Source organism: Cucurbita pepo, chromosome 14 (genome assembly GCF_057944985.1).
Source record: "Cucurbita pepo subsp. pepo isolate OVF chromosome 14, ASM5794498v1, whole genome shotgun sequence".
Classification (NCBI taxonomy): Eukaryota; Viridiplantae; Streptophyta; class Magnoliopsida; order Cucurbitales; family Cucurbitaceae; genus Cucurbita; species Cucurbita pepo.
In genome coordinates, this window is record NC_141811.1 from 9,442,749 (window position 1) to 9,458,358 (window position 15,610).

Sequence of the window (15,610 nt, forward strand, 5' to 3'; positions counted from 1 at the left end):
TGGATTTGAAAGTTACTCATTGAGTGCTAGAGTTGCGAGTCTATTAGATGGTGTATCTTATCTCTAGGATCAACTAACTTTACTATTCCTTAGGCTTAGTCAGCGTGCATTGTCACAATAGTGGATGACCAGTATCATGAGTAGTGGGGCGACCTCATTACATCTCATAGCCCAGTATGGTCTCTTTCTAGACTTCGTTGTATAAGATTAACTTGCGGCCCTTTCATAGGAACCACCGTAGAGTAAAAAAGCCCAAGGGAGCAACCCACTACTAGTTTACTAATGTGGTCATTCGCCCCCTCTCAAGGTGGATTTATAGTGCAATAACCCTATTCATGGAGCTTCTCGCCACTCCACACATGTTAATGACACTCATCTCAAGCTAAGCTATCTATGTAGTCCTTGTTCCCTTTCAAGACAGGTTTACAGAATTCAAGTCTTAGCACTCAACTCGTTTCTACACACAACAATGACATGCAACGTGAGCTAAATTACTTATCTAATCTCTTGTTTTCTCTTAAAATGAATTTAAAAAATCGAGGCCTTAACATTCAACCCGTTTCTAACCTCCCTATTCAGTCCCTCATTTTCTCTTAGGATGGATTTATAGAATTTGGGCCTTAGGCTCTCCAAATGTCTACACACAATAGTAACTTTTCAAGTAGCCACGACGCATTATACTATTTGACCTTGGTCAAGCTCGATATTACAGGTTCCTGAATACCTACCACTTGGCAAGGGTACTACTAGGTCCGACCTAGGTGATATGAACCAAGACATCATCATGCAATATAAACTTCATGGAAGATGTGAATAAAATGTTGTTAAAATTATCAAAACATGTTTCAATTCATGCCACATTGAAGAAGAATAAAGTTTTATTGTTATAAATTTTGGGTGGATCATATAGAGTTATGATGTTTCATTAATGCATTTTAGGACGTTTTGTTTACTTTATGTTACATTTACATCATGGTTAATTATTATCATAAACTATGAATGTTACAACTCTTGAAATGACTAATGGATTGTCAAGAGTTTCATTTTGAGGCTATATAAAGCCATGTATCTTACTTTGCAAGGGAGACTTGGAAAATGTAGTAAAATGAACATTTGTGTTTTAAGTTTCTTTGCAATTCTATATAGTTTAGGTTGCATGTAGAATCATTCAAACTTAACATGATCAACTTTTCTTGTGGAGTGATTGGAATCTCAAACAAGTATTATTTCCTTGAGATATTTGATTAACAAGATAATCTGAATCTCACTTTTCTTGTGGTGATTCCATATCATTAAGTCTCCAAATAGGGTTACTATGGTACAAAAGAAACTAGAAGGCAATCTAGCATTGATATATACAGTTCACACTTCTGACGGGCCTTGTAAACTTTCTTAACTTTCCTTGGATCTTGTGGAGGTTTACTAAGTTCTTATGGCATCTAGGCGGCTTGAATCTTTAACTATCATTTGTAGTATGCTCTAGACTAGCTCTTTAGTGTTAATGTTTCTCTACAATCATTGCAGTACGCTCTAGACTAGCTCTGTAGTGCTAATGTTTCTCTGAGCAAAAATTAGAGGGTCTAGGCCCTAGTACTTCCAGACTAAGAAAGACTCGAGGAGTTAAAATATAGCAGTCTCAAGCCAGAAGTTCACAGTAAGCCATCTAGCTACCCTAAAAACCCAATAGATCTCCTCAGCTCCCAGAAAAGACCTAGATGATATTTAGATTATGTTATCCCATGCTTTAGGTGATCTATAGGTTTATCTCCATAACAAGCATGCACTAGAGAACCTAGATAAGATTAGGGCACGATACCTAGTGCGGTTTACATGTTGACATAGGTCAATATGTTTCTAATGGATTGAATACTGCAAGATCGTGAGCGACCATCAGAGGGCCAGACCTATGTGTACCCAAAGATTGGATTAGCCTCAAGGATCTAACTCCGAGCGTCCTGGATATGAGAGATGAGATTTAAGCTGCCTAGATGCCCCTAAAAACCTAGTAGACCTCCACAACACCCAAGTATGACCAAGGTAACTCTAAAGGCTATAAGCAGTGTGAGTGGTGTCTTCAAACCCTCCACTACCCTTTCCACCCTGGTAACAACGATAGTACTATTAAGCTAAACACAGAATTGTTAGAATAGTATGAACTTCAACTTCGTCGAATGGCCAATGGTCTCTTGAATAGGGTCAATGTGCTATAAACCAATTCCTGCTAGGGGAGCATGGGACCACATCAGATAGCCCAGTAGCTAACCGTGACACGAGGATTGCATCCCCCAAATTTAGGTGACTCTATGGTCCTGAGGGATGTGTCAGCCAACCTCCCTTAGTTTATACTAGAAATCACTGTATTGTTTCATCAAAATTTTATGACGTCTTGCCTCATCCAAGGTCACTAGTCATTCATTACGTAAGCAAGTTGTCAAAGGTCAAAGAGTATCAAGATTGTAGCAACTTAGCAAGTCAAAGGTAGCCTCCAGGCCATTAACCGTTATAAATAGAGCTTTCACTTCCCTTTCCACCCCATACAAGTAACTAAGAAGAAACTAGAACATTGAATATCAACTTATAAATACAAGGCTATAGTGGTTAGCTTCCTATTCTCCATCTAATAATGAGGATTTCCTATATTTGATCTGGGGTGCATAATTGAGGAAGATCACCATCCCCATCGTGTGATCTAACTATTTAATCATTCCTAATAATTCTAATACTCCTCTCCATTTTAGTTTTTGTCCTGATTGTTCTTATTTTAGAGTAATCATAACTTTGAATTTAATAAGGTTTTAATGACTATTGTAATTAATATTGTTTTAATACAAGTAAAATTATCGATTAATTTATTGATTAGCTGTTGTAACCAATAATATCGGTAATCAAAACTATACGTGTCTTCTAATTCTGCTATATTTTAAATTTTTATATAAATTTATCATATTAATAATTATTTCGTGAGAATTATCGAGTTACACATGATTATTTATATATATATATATATATATATATTATTTTAATACGACATGCTCCTCACGTGGCTTTTTAATAATTTTTCAATTACTTCAGTCTTCCATTACTCAATTATTTTATTAAATAATAAATGAAAATTTTAAAATATTGAGATTTATTTTATTAAATGATAAATAATAAATTAGTGTCTCATTTTCAATGCCTTCACACCACAAATGAAATTAAAGTAGCTAGTTCATAAAATCATATATTAATCTGAAAATATGATATGAGAAATTTGTATGGTTATAAAAGATCATACGAAATCCTAAATGTTCAGACATGTTTTTTTTTCCCCATTATGCTAGTTTATTTTAAAACACTTTTTTTTTTTTTTTTTTTTTTTTTTTGAACTCGTTGAGAAAGCGATCTAATAAATAAAATAAAATAAAAAATCTGAAAATAAAATTAGTTTTCCAAAAGGATTTTTTTTTTTTAAATATACGAGTTTTACTTTTATTGGTCTACAAACAATATATCCAATAAACTTTATGTTTCTTATATTAATAGTATATTTAATATAATTTATATTTTGCGTATTAGTTGTATAGTTGATATACTCTATAATTCGATATGAGGTATATGTAATATATTTATATTTGAATATAGTGCTGAAATAGGTCGGGAATCCGAAATGACGGCACAACACAAGCCGCCATATTCTTGGAGGCACCGCTTTGCCATCCACTTTGGTTTCATCTCGAACTTCTCCTTAACCCATCCTCTTTGATTAAGATGGTGGGGCATAAGTAAATTACACAATAGTATATTAGTTCTCATTCAAAATTCATTTAAAATATAACATTGATATATTAATAGTAGGTTTATATTTAAATTCGATAATTTTAAATTAAGACTAATAGTGCATGAATGTCATGATTAATTTATAAAAAAAAAAAAAAAAATTATTATGTTAACCTAACCAATGAGGTGAATAAAATGTTGAATAAATGTCCGACTTTCTTCCGTGGCCTTCTTAGTAGACACCATCATCTATACCATGCCTAAGACGAAAAATAATGAATATGAATTCAAATTTAAGCTCACTAATAACCATATGTTCATGAGCATACGGTGACTAAAGACTTATTGAATCATCTACAAAAGTCATTTTTATACGTGTAAATCAAAACAAATGCTTTCATAGGAAAAAGTTCGCAACTCACTCCGAATTGAGATCGTATTGCATATTATCTCTTCGAAAATATTTATCTTTTCAATTAATAGATTTATAGAGATAAAAACAATTTGTGATATAATTTTATACAAACACCTCATATATGACACTCCGCTCACATGTTTTTGTATGGATGAGTATGAGATTAGACAAGAAATTATCATATCAACTGTAACGACCCTATTTTTCTTAATAAAATAGAAACACCACTGTAAACACGACATGTTTTAAAAGGATTCCTCTTTAAAATGAACATGCCTAGCCACGCCATCCTCCGTATATGGGTGTACCTTTATCTTAAAAAAAAATAAGATTAGCATTTGGCTTAAGCATTTCAAGAAATACTCAGTAAGTAGTCTCGTTATTGCCGTCAGAAAACTCAATCGCATGCAATCATGATTATGACCTATCATTTCGTAATCATCATGTTCTTGGTCTCACTTTCTAGTTCGAGTTGAATTGGATGTGCACACGTATATGGCCCCTAGATGGGCTCATGTGCGTATCTCTAGACCAGTCTTTCAACTAGCATACACTCATGTTGTGGGAAAAATCTAGAGGGAAGGGAGTGCATGTAATATCATGGTGTACATAATATCATAGTGTACCCATCCGTACTAATCATAATGGGAAAGTACCCCGATGTCTGTAATATAAAAAATGCATGAGATACCCATAGATTTAAATCATGACATATACGTATGATGTGGTTCATACCTTCATTCTTTCGTAACATAATTTTGAAGGGAACATACTAACATGGTGGGCATGGCATAACATATAGAGGTATCATGCGTCATACAACATGGGAGTCACAACAATATCCGTAACATATCATAATATAAATTACAACATAACATAACATACATCACAACATAACGTAACATAATACATGTCAATCAGTAATAGAGTATGGTACATGGAGGGGCCAGAACATGCACCGTTCATACTTCATATAATTCATCCAACCAAGCCAGTAGTAAAATTACTTGGTTGGGCCAAGCCAAAATCACTAAATTGTCTGAGTTGATATTCTTTGATCCTACTTATCGAGGTCTAGTTCTGAAACTAACTCCAAACTGGCTTCCTCCACTTTCCTTCTTCTCCTCGATATTCTTCACATTGGTGTTGGCTAAAGATAAAGAAGGGATGAGTTGGAGATTGAGAATTAAAGAGAGGAATGGATTGGGACGATGAAAATTGTGAGTTTAAGAGATTATTTATAGAAAAAATGAGAAAAGAAATGGGGAGATGTGTGCGCGCACACATTCCTTCGACTATAACCATATACATATCTAAAAAGAACTTTTATCTCAAATAGTATCAAGAACTTTTGTCTCCAAAATACCTTAAACATTGAATAACTCGAGTAGTTCTCCACCATTTTGTCCTCACATTTCCATGTCGTCTCTTTAACTTATGGTCTTACTAAAGTACCTCGTTGAATGTTATCTCTTTAGTGAGACCTTTACTTCTAAAGCTAAAATTTGTACATGTCTTTTCTCAAAGCTCGCTCTCATCTAACTACAAAGGCACGTAGTTTATCACATGGGCTTCGTGTCTCATGTACTTACGAAGCATAAACATGTGGAACACGGTATGTATGATAGAAAAAATTGTGGCAAAGCCAATTAAAATGCCATAGACCAATTCGATCAAGAACTTGGAAGAGCTTAATGAAGCGAGATATTAACTTGCCTTTGTGCTTGAATCTCGTAGCACTTTTTATTAGTGTCACCTTCAAAAATATCTTGTCGCCTACTTTAAACTCTAGACTCCTACGTCTTATATCAACTTAACTTTTCAATGCACTCTAGGTCATACGTTCTCATTGATAGCTTGAACCAACTTTGGTCCTAACAACTCATTTTCACCATTTTGACTCAATATACTGGGAACCTACATCATTACTCATATAAAGCCTCGAACAGTGTCATGTCAATGGTTGTTTGAAAACTATTACTATGGGTGAATTCGATACGGTAGAACTTGGAGTCTCGAACTGCTTGAGAATTTCAATCAACATGTACATAACATATTTTCAATCATTTGACTCAAATGTTTGGTTTGTATATATCCTTATTGTTGAAAAGCATTATTAAAATCCAATTGGATGCCCGACATATCTGAAGACTATGTTAGATATTGGACGTGGAACATGAGTCTCAATCTGACACTACCGATATTGGCACTCCATGCTAATCAAGAAATATTCTCATATAAAGTTGTGTCCAATTATATACAGTGTAGGTATCTTTTCCTAGGAATAAATATGCAAACTTGTTAAGTCCGCCCATATCTCCATACATCCTTTTTTGAGTTATTGGTAGACCCAGGATGTAATCCATAACATATTTTCCTATTTCTAATTTGGAACGCTCAAAGGTTGCAACAACCGTGTCATCCTTAGGTTGTCATAATCGATCCAACATTTGTCACATAATTTTCACTTGTTGACTCATCACTAATTTTATTACATCTTTCTAGAACTCGTCTCCCGCCTTCCTTTGTAAGATTCCACCATTAGACATTTTGAAATTGTCGTACTTTTTAGTATCGATCATATGCACTATTTAGTATTTTGGTTGTCTCCTTCAACGTTTTCTTCTAAAGGGATAATTTCCCTTGGGTACATGGTTTTTCTTTAGGATGAAAATTTAGTTAATCACTAGCAAGGTTGAATATTTAGTTGACCTATCACTTTCAAATACGTAGCCACTCTAAAATCTACCCGTGAGCATCAATAGCCTGGTGTAAGTTCAATACAAAGGATCTTTAGGGGTAGTTCCCTTCTTTTTTTTATGGTTCATATTCCAAATATGTTCGAATCCCTTCGTAATATATGGTCATAAATGAGTTTCACATAAAGTTTCATAACATTTGGAGTCCATTAGGATCTTGAAACATTTCAAAATTCTTATACGGTATTTTAGTTATTAACCATAAAAATCTTAGTTCAAGTTCTTAATATATTCCAATGTTCTTGAAACTCTACACCGCCCCTTTAATCTAAGACACCTTATAAAATGTCATGTTATTTAGAGGTCATTTGGGTTATAAGCCTTCCATTAAAATTTCAAGGGCAACAGAGTCTATTTAGAAAGTTATTTTAAAGTCACTTGAATCTAGAACAATTGTCTCATTTAGGTCCTTAAATTTTGGTTCTCGACTTAATTCTTCCATAATTCTTTAAATCTTACTTGACTTAGGATTCATATAGATTTTGAAGCCATTCTTACCAGTAAAACTTGAGAAAAATCTAGATTGACTAGAAAAAAATTCCTATACTTTCATCATCATAGATCTCCCACCCCGCTCAATCCCAATTCATGGTTTCATAGCTGTAATTCATATTTTGGATATCACAACAACACCCATACAAGCCGAAAAAAATTTGATCATTATTGTGACATATTAAATCACCTCGTAAGTTTCACACCTATAGTTATCCTCGAACTTGACTTTAAATCTCACAATTAGTGTCGGAACAGGGAGATTTCTACATTCCATTACTTTTAAAACGCAACTTCCATTAAAGGCATTCACGGGCGATTACAAATTAGTTTAAGTATAAAGTGTTTGAACTTTCATGGTGTTAGCTTGTAAAATTTCCCTTTGGTAAGCCCAAATCATTTTTTTCCATGTTCATACCACGCTAAGATTTTATAGTTACTTCGTAGTGATGAAATTTTTCTTTGACACTACCACTTTCGATGTCCATAGTAGCCTATAGAATCTTACTATCTACCAAGCCTACTTGGTTATTTTCATTTGAAGTAATTTACTAGTATACGTAGATACATCCTTTTTCGCCTTTTTGATTATGACATTATATTTGTTTTCTACCTTTCAAGACATCTGATTGAAAAATCTAATCATCCTCAACAAAATAATTTACATGTGTATACTAGTGTTCAGTAGCCTACTACTTTTCACGATGCTATTACTTCACAATTTCAATACAAATTTTGCTAAATATAAACATGTTTTGAATCATCAATACATCACGTAGCACTCACATTCTAAGCATAGCAAATCACAACATAACAAAACAACATCATTTATTATCTTTCATAAGACATACCTGACCGTGACAAAACATTTGTTGCAAGACCATGAAATTAAAGCATTCGCTGCAAGACCATGAAAACATTCTGAGCCTACATTATAGACTAGTCTACAAAATCTAAAAGCTTAGAGCTTTGATATCAATTTTAACGACCCTATTTTTTTTTAATAAAATAAAGACACCACTATAAGCATAACATGGCTAATATGCATAGAAAAAATCCTTTAAAACATTTCATAAACCATTCATGAACTTAAACATTAACAAAATTCATCTACAAGAAATGTACACATCAATGGAAGAACAAGAAGGAAATAAGTTAAGTTTAAAGAAATAAAAATACACCTAACCTAACCTAAGGGCTACAACTTAAATACAAATCTAACTACCCTATTTTTGGTTTCATGGCTTTGACACCAACACCATCAACTATAGGGTTGTCTTGCCTTTACATGAAAAATAAGGGTGGTAAGTGGCTTGATTATTATAAGAAATACCGAGTAAGTAGCCCCACTATTAAGGTCAGGAAGTGCAATCACATGCAATCATAAATTAGGCATATCATTTCATCATTATCATGGCCTTGGTCTCACTTTCAAGTCTTCGACGAATTGGATGTGTAGTACTCCTGTACACATGACTCATACACATGTGCATGGGCCCCAAGGCAAACTCGTATATGTACACTTGGACCTAGCCATCAGCTAGTATACACTCTCGCTATCGGTAAAACTCAGAGGGAAAGGAGCATGCATAATATCATGGTGTACATAATATCGTAATGTACACATTCGTACTAATCATAACGAGCAAGTATCCCGATGCACATGACATACAAAATGCATGAGATATCTATAAGTTTAAATCATGACATCTATGTTTGATGCGGTTCATACCTCCATTATTTCATAACATAACTATAATGAATAGCATACTTTTGTTTAACGGTATTTTATAATCCTGAAGTGAACATGCTAACATGGTGTGCATGACATAACATGTAGGGTGTCATGCATTATACAACAATTTCCAAAGCACACAGCCACAACATAATCACAACATAGCAAAACATATGCCACAACATAACGTAACATAATACATATAAATAGTCACATAGTACAACCATGGAGAGGATACAGAACATGCGTCATTCATATTTCATACAATTCATTCCACTAAGTCAATAGTAAGACCAACAAAATCCAACTCTCTCAAAAGCGAGAGCAAATGTTATGAGTGAAAAATAGTAATAAATTAAATACGAAATTCATAGAGACTCAAGACATCAATTACCCAAAATTAGAGTGAGAAAGAACCTAAGAGATAGTTTAACCGCACCCAAGAGGGTCGTTCGATCACCAAAGACCTACCTCCTTGGGGATCAGCTTAGAGTCCTACACGTTACTCATTTTACAAAAACACATGTTACACATAATACGAAAGATATCGACCTACTCAATCTTCTATTACGTTACAAAATAAACTCAAAAAAGTTCAGAGAAAGCGATATTCAATCATACTCACAAATATATTACTTTCTAATATCCAAAACATTCACAAACTCAATACTAACACGAGCATCCAAGTGTATAACTCGACACTAGACCAAGCACGATTGTTTTTACCTTGCACGAAAGTTCAACATCCATTATAAAAGTTCAATTTCCATTCAAACGATGAATGATTGTAATCGAAACAATTGTTTTGTTTGAATCATAATGATGAAAAATTGAGAAGAAAATCGGATAAACGCGTTGAACAAATTAGTAATAAAAAAAAGAGATATCAATGACCCAAATGGGTCCCCATGATAGTTGCTTAAAATACTCGGTTTTCACACCACATTCCCCTCTCTCTTCGCCTCTATAAGTTCTCTTACATTCCATTAAGGAAACCAAAAGGAACAAGAACAATGGGTTCCCAACTCTTGTTCTTCTTCATGTTCTCATTGCTCTCAATTTCCTCCATTTCGGAATCTGCCTTAGTGCCTGCAATCTATGTGTTCGGAGACTCATTAGTCGACGTTGGAAATAATAACCATTTGAAGCTTTCAATAGCCAAGGCCAACTTTCCCCACAACGGAATTGATTTTCCGACCAAAAAGCCGACCGGGAGATTCTCTAATGGCAAGAATGCTGCGGATTATATTGGTATGTCCGACATAAACCCTAATTTATGTTTTTTTTTTTTTTTTTTTTTTTTTTTCCTTTATGTAAAGATAAACACACCCAAGAGAGAGAACTAGAAGAGGCTGGATATATTCTCTTCCTGTCATTTTCAAGATATTTAAAACTGAAAAAAGATGAAAGAGAAGAAGGAATAGCCTCATATATAAATAAATTAGTGTTTTATAATTAAATTGGGGAGGAGAAGGAAAACCTCGTTGAGAGGAAACTCGAAAGGAAAAACTCAAAAAGAACCATGTTTGTTAGCGGTGAGATTGGACGGTTACAAATCGTATTAGAGCTAGACACTGCCATATGCCAACGAGGAGGCAAGCCCCAAAGGGGTGCACATGAGACAGTGTGTCAGTAAGGACGCTGGCCCGAAAGAGGGGTGAATTGGAGAGTCCTACATTGATCGGAGAAGAGTTCGAGTGCCAACGAGGACGCTGGGCACCGAAGGGGGTGGATTGTGAGATCCCACATCGACTGGGGAGAAGAACAAAACATTCTTTATAAGGGTGTGAAAACCTCTCTCTCTAGCAAACACGTTTTAAAAACCTTGAGGGAAAGCCCAAGAGGGAAAGCGTAGAGAGAACAATATCTCCTAGCGGTAAGCTTAGGCTGTTACATAGAATTTTGGTTTTAAGCTAGTACGTATAGCGTTGTGGGTTGTTTTTCTTGAAAATTCAAGTACCAATACAACCCTAAAACGCGAGCGAAAAGTTATTGATGGTACCCAGAAATCGGTCGAACAAAAATTGATCGGAAGCCCAACTATTTTCAGATATTGGTTGTCGATCATACATATCAAAATCATGGAACGAGCATTAGGAGCATAGTCAGCTTTTTACAACTCATAAGCTTGTTGAATTAAAGCTTTTAACGTGGCAAATTCTTCTTTGTTTTCTTAATGGATGGTTAAAGTGGACTAGAAACAAAATGGTACCCCTAATGTATGCCAAACTGTATTACTCTAAACTTAAAACCCACAAAACGGGAGCCCACGTGTTCATGTGCATTCACGAAACGAACATGTGATGCTCATATCATATCAAACTTCCTTTTTTTTCTTTATAAACAATATTTTAATAGTATTGTATCCCACGACATGTCTAAATAACACATACGTGGCTGAATTAATTATGCTAATTATCCATAAAATATATGTTTAAATTTTTTCAATTTTGATATAAAAAAATGAAAATTTGGACAGCTGAGAAGGTGGGGTTGCCGACATCGCCGCCATATCTGTCTCTCATATCAAAGTTCAGAAAGGTTATCAACACCAAACCCTTTAAGACAGGCGTAAGCTTCGCTTCCGGTGGTGCGGGAATCTTTAACGAAACAAATGACCTTTTTGTAAGTTCCTTATCTCGTATCTAATACATTTTTGAACTTTCAATCTCGTATAATAGATCTTCGAATCTATTTGACATGAGTCGTGTAACATGTTTAAGAATTTATTATTAGGTCAAATTAGAAGATAATTTGTGTTTTGGTTTATTGGATTTTTTTAGAAGCAATCGGTGGCGATGGACCAACAAATTGAGTATTATTCGTTGGTGTATCAAAAGCTGGCAGTAGAGCTGGGATTGTCTGCAGCGCAAGCACACCTCTCCAAATCTCTGTTTACCGTTGTGATTGGAAGCAATGACATCTTTGGCTATCATGAGTCGTCTGATTTGCGTAAAAAGTACTCCCCACAGCAATACGTGGAGTCCATGGCCTCCACTCTCAAGTCCCAGCTTAAGGTACAATCTTTTTATTGAAATGAGTGGCTGTGATTTCATAACTTTTTTCCTTATAAGACAAACAAAGTACATAAGATAAGATCTGAATGGCCCTCGTCTCACTCTGATGAATATTTTGTTAACAATCAAGTATTTCAACGATGGTATGATATTGTCAATTTTGAATATCAATTTCATGGCTTTGGTTTGGACTTTACCAGAAGGCCTCGTACCAATAGAGATGTATTCTTTATAAACATAGGATCATTCACTAAATCAGCCAATGTGAGAGTCCCTCCCAATAATCCTCCTCTCAAACAAATTTGACTATAGAGTCTCTTTTAAGGCATATGAAGCCCTCAAACAGCCTTCCTTTAATCCCTTAATCGAGATTCGACTCCTTCTCTGGAGTTCTCGAACAAAGTACATCATTTGTTCGACACTTGAGTCACTTTTAAGTACACCTTTGAGACTCACTTCTTTACTGGACATTTGGAATTCTATTGACATGGCTAAGTTAAGGGCATGAATCTGATACCATGTTAGGAATAACAAATCTCCACAATTGTATGATATTGCCCACTTTGAGTGTAAGCTCTCATAACTTTGCTTTAGGCTTTCCAAAAAAGACCTCATGCCAATGGATATGTATTCTTACTTATGAACTCATGATCATTCCCTAAATTAGCCACGATTGAAATATGTCAAAATAAACAAAGGAAGCAAAAAGGACAACGTGACGGGAGGGATCTTTTGAAATAAAGAAACTTTAAGCACTTAGCTTTTCAATTCTCTTTGTTGTTATTATAAAATCAGCATACATCTAGTGAGTATTTATAGCGGAGAAAACACAACTAGTTTAACTTTCTCCTCAAATTAAACACCACTAACAATCTTCCTGGTTAAAAACGACAGCGATTATATGGGTTTGGAGCAAGAAAATACGTGGTGACAGGAATAGGATTAGTGGGGTGCACTCCATCGCAAAGGAAGAGGAGCAAAACAGGCGAATGCGACGAGGAAGTCAATAGCTGGGCAGCACAGTACAATGTGGCTCTAAAATCAATGCTGCAAACCCTCAAAATGGAGCTCAACAACAACATTTCCTTCACCTACTTCGAAGTGTATGCAGTCATGTCGAACTTCATTCGTTCACCATCTTCATTCGGTAATAAACTCACTCTCCTCTCCTAAAAAAATCATGATCTCCACAATGATATGATATTGTCCACTTTGAGCACAAGCTTCAGTGGCTTTACTTTTAGTTTCCGAAAAGACCTCATACCAATGGAGATGTATTCACTCCCAACGATCCTCGACACTTCTAACCTTATTTTATGATATCAGGATTCACGGAGATTAGAAGTGCTTGTTGTGGGCATGGGCATTTGAATGCAGACCTTCCATGCTTACCAATTGCAGCGTTTTGCTCAAATAGAAACAGTCATTTGTTTTGGGACCTCTATCATCCTACACAAGAAGCAAGCCGCGTGCTTGCTGATTACATATTCAATGGTCCATTTACATACCCAATCAATGTCAACCAACTCATTGCTCTATGATTCTACACACAAAAAACAAGTGAGCCCTAAATGTATTGCTATATCTCTTTTGATGTAGAGGACAAAATAAATGAGTGTCTCATCATAATTCTTAATTAACTTGTTTCTTATTGTTTGTTTTATGGAAATCCTGGTTACTAAATTAGAAATACAAGGTCTAATGTCCAAACTACCGACTTAGAACTCGTTAAAATATGTATGCTCACATTAATTCAAGAGCAGAAGAACGAAAATAAGCAAGTTACAAACTCGAACCGTTAAAAACAACTTTGTTTTTGTAGGGAGTACTCCTAAAAATTGAATTACAAAGCTATACACTACCATAGGCTATGTACAGTTGAGAATTATTGGGAAGAGTAGTCTGATGAGATATATTTGGTATATATATAAAGCTATATTTAGTAAATTGAAATCCTATATATACCATGCTTATCAAATGTATTTTTATTCAAATTGTCTTTTGGTTGTGTACATACTTGAATTCATGTCATTTCATAGTGGACATACTTGAAGTTATGTCATTTGGTAGTGTACATCCAAGTTATGTTTTTTGGGGTGTATCAATAAAACTTTTAACCAATCCAACGTTAGCTTGAAGGCTAAAGACCCTTAAAAATAGAGATTCCATTTGAGCTTGTTTTGGAAAGATGGCTAAGAACCCATGGAATCTCTTGGAAAGATGGCTAAGGACCCTTGGAAATAGAGATTCCATTTGATTTGTTTTGGAAAGATGGCCAAGGACCCTTGGAAATAGAGATTCCATTTGAGCTTGTTTTGGAAAGATTATTGAATATGGGCATTTTTTTTTTATAGGATTGAAATGGGTGTTGGAAACCTACCCAATTGATTCTTGGTATGGTAAGGAACATTTTCTTGGGTTTTATGTCTTAAAACTCTTTGTAAACAAAAACATATTCTATTTTCAATAAAGTTATTATTATTGAATAAATTGAACTTTACGATTATTAATCTAAATCCAATAAACTAAGAATACTCTGACTATAGTATGATTACTTGAACTATATGTAGAGACATAAGAGTGGATCAAGTTCAAGTATATAGTCGAAATGATCTATAGTATGGGGATAAAGCTGAGTACCTTATCCTGGGGACACTATGGATGCGGTCCACTTTTGTATATGACATAAACGATGTGATCACTAAATTGTACATGTGGAGACATGTGAGTGGGGGCGTCCTATGCAATGAGTATTGCATAAGATCGGACCATGAAGAAAACCACTCTCACTTTATAATGCCGTTTACTGTTGAGACTGATTTTTTTTTCATTCAATGACCTAGGTAACTCGATTTTAATCCTGAGCTAACCATGAACTCCTGTTTATTAGAAATTATCCTTAGATTTGCATGGGTGAGAGTGGCTCGAGTTCACCGGCTCAATAGGCCTCCCATTTCAGGGGTAAGACTGGGTGAATGGTTAGGGACGTGGGGTGCAAGATGGAATTCACTCCTACCCACTTTTAGGGATAGAAGAGAGGTAGTTCCCTTAAGCACTGACTCCAGGTCTTGAACAAGGGGCCCCACCCTCTCATTGGCCTTAGAGGGATTCGGTTTACTGGTTGGACCACAAACCAATTGTTCATTAGAAGATCAGTGAGACATAAGGAACAAGAAGTAACTTCAGGGGTAAAACGGTAAATTGACCCAGCTCTAGTTACGAACAACCTGTGAAGCATCGACTTACTAATCATGGTTATATCAAATGGACAGAAATATATCTATAGTACGAGGGGAGTGCAACTACTAGGCTATAGTGGAGTGTCCTAGTAGTTAACGAATGTTGGTTAACAAGGTTAATGAGTTTAATCGGTTAATCTTGGATCGTTGGAGCCCATGATCTATAGGTCCATTAGGTCCCTCTACTAGCTCAT

At 35.2% G+C, this 15,610-nt stretch overlaps 1 protein-coding gene across 1 annotated transcript; it reads left to right on the forward strand.

The window, feature by feature from the left end:
• Positions 1-10,122: 10,122 nt before the first annotated feature.
• LOC111809855 (GDSL-like Lipase/Acylhydrolase superfamily protein) lies at positions 10,123-13,817 on the forward strand. The gene is made up of 5 exons (XM_023696310.2): positions 10,123-10,411; positions 11,640-11,785; positions 11,944-12,177; positions 13,072-13,324; positions 13,504-13,817. The coding sequence occupies exons 1-5, from the start codon at positions 10,174-10,176 to the stop codon at positions 13,716-13,718; spliced, it is 1,086 nt and encodes a 361-aa protein (XP_023552078.2). The 5' UTR covers positions 10,123-10,173; the 3' UTR covers positions 13,719-13,817.
• The last annotated feature ends 1,793 nt before the right edge of the window (positions 13,818-15,610 follow it).

Excerpts from the sequence above, each read along its gene's own strand:
- LOC111809855 (XM_023696310.2), top strand. The coding sequence starts at position 10,174 with ATGGGTTCCCAACTCTTGTTCTTCTTCATGTTCTCATTGCTCTCAATT. Across the intron at positions 10,412-11,639 it reads GAATGCTGCGGATTATATTG|CTGAGAAGGTGGGGTTGCCG; the intron begins GTATGTCCGACA and ends AAATTTGGACAG. Across the intron at positions 12,178-13,071 it reads CTCTCAAGTCCCAGCTTAAG|CGATTATATGGGTTTGGAGC; the intron begins GTACAATCTTTT and ends TAAAAACGACAG.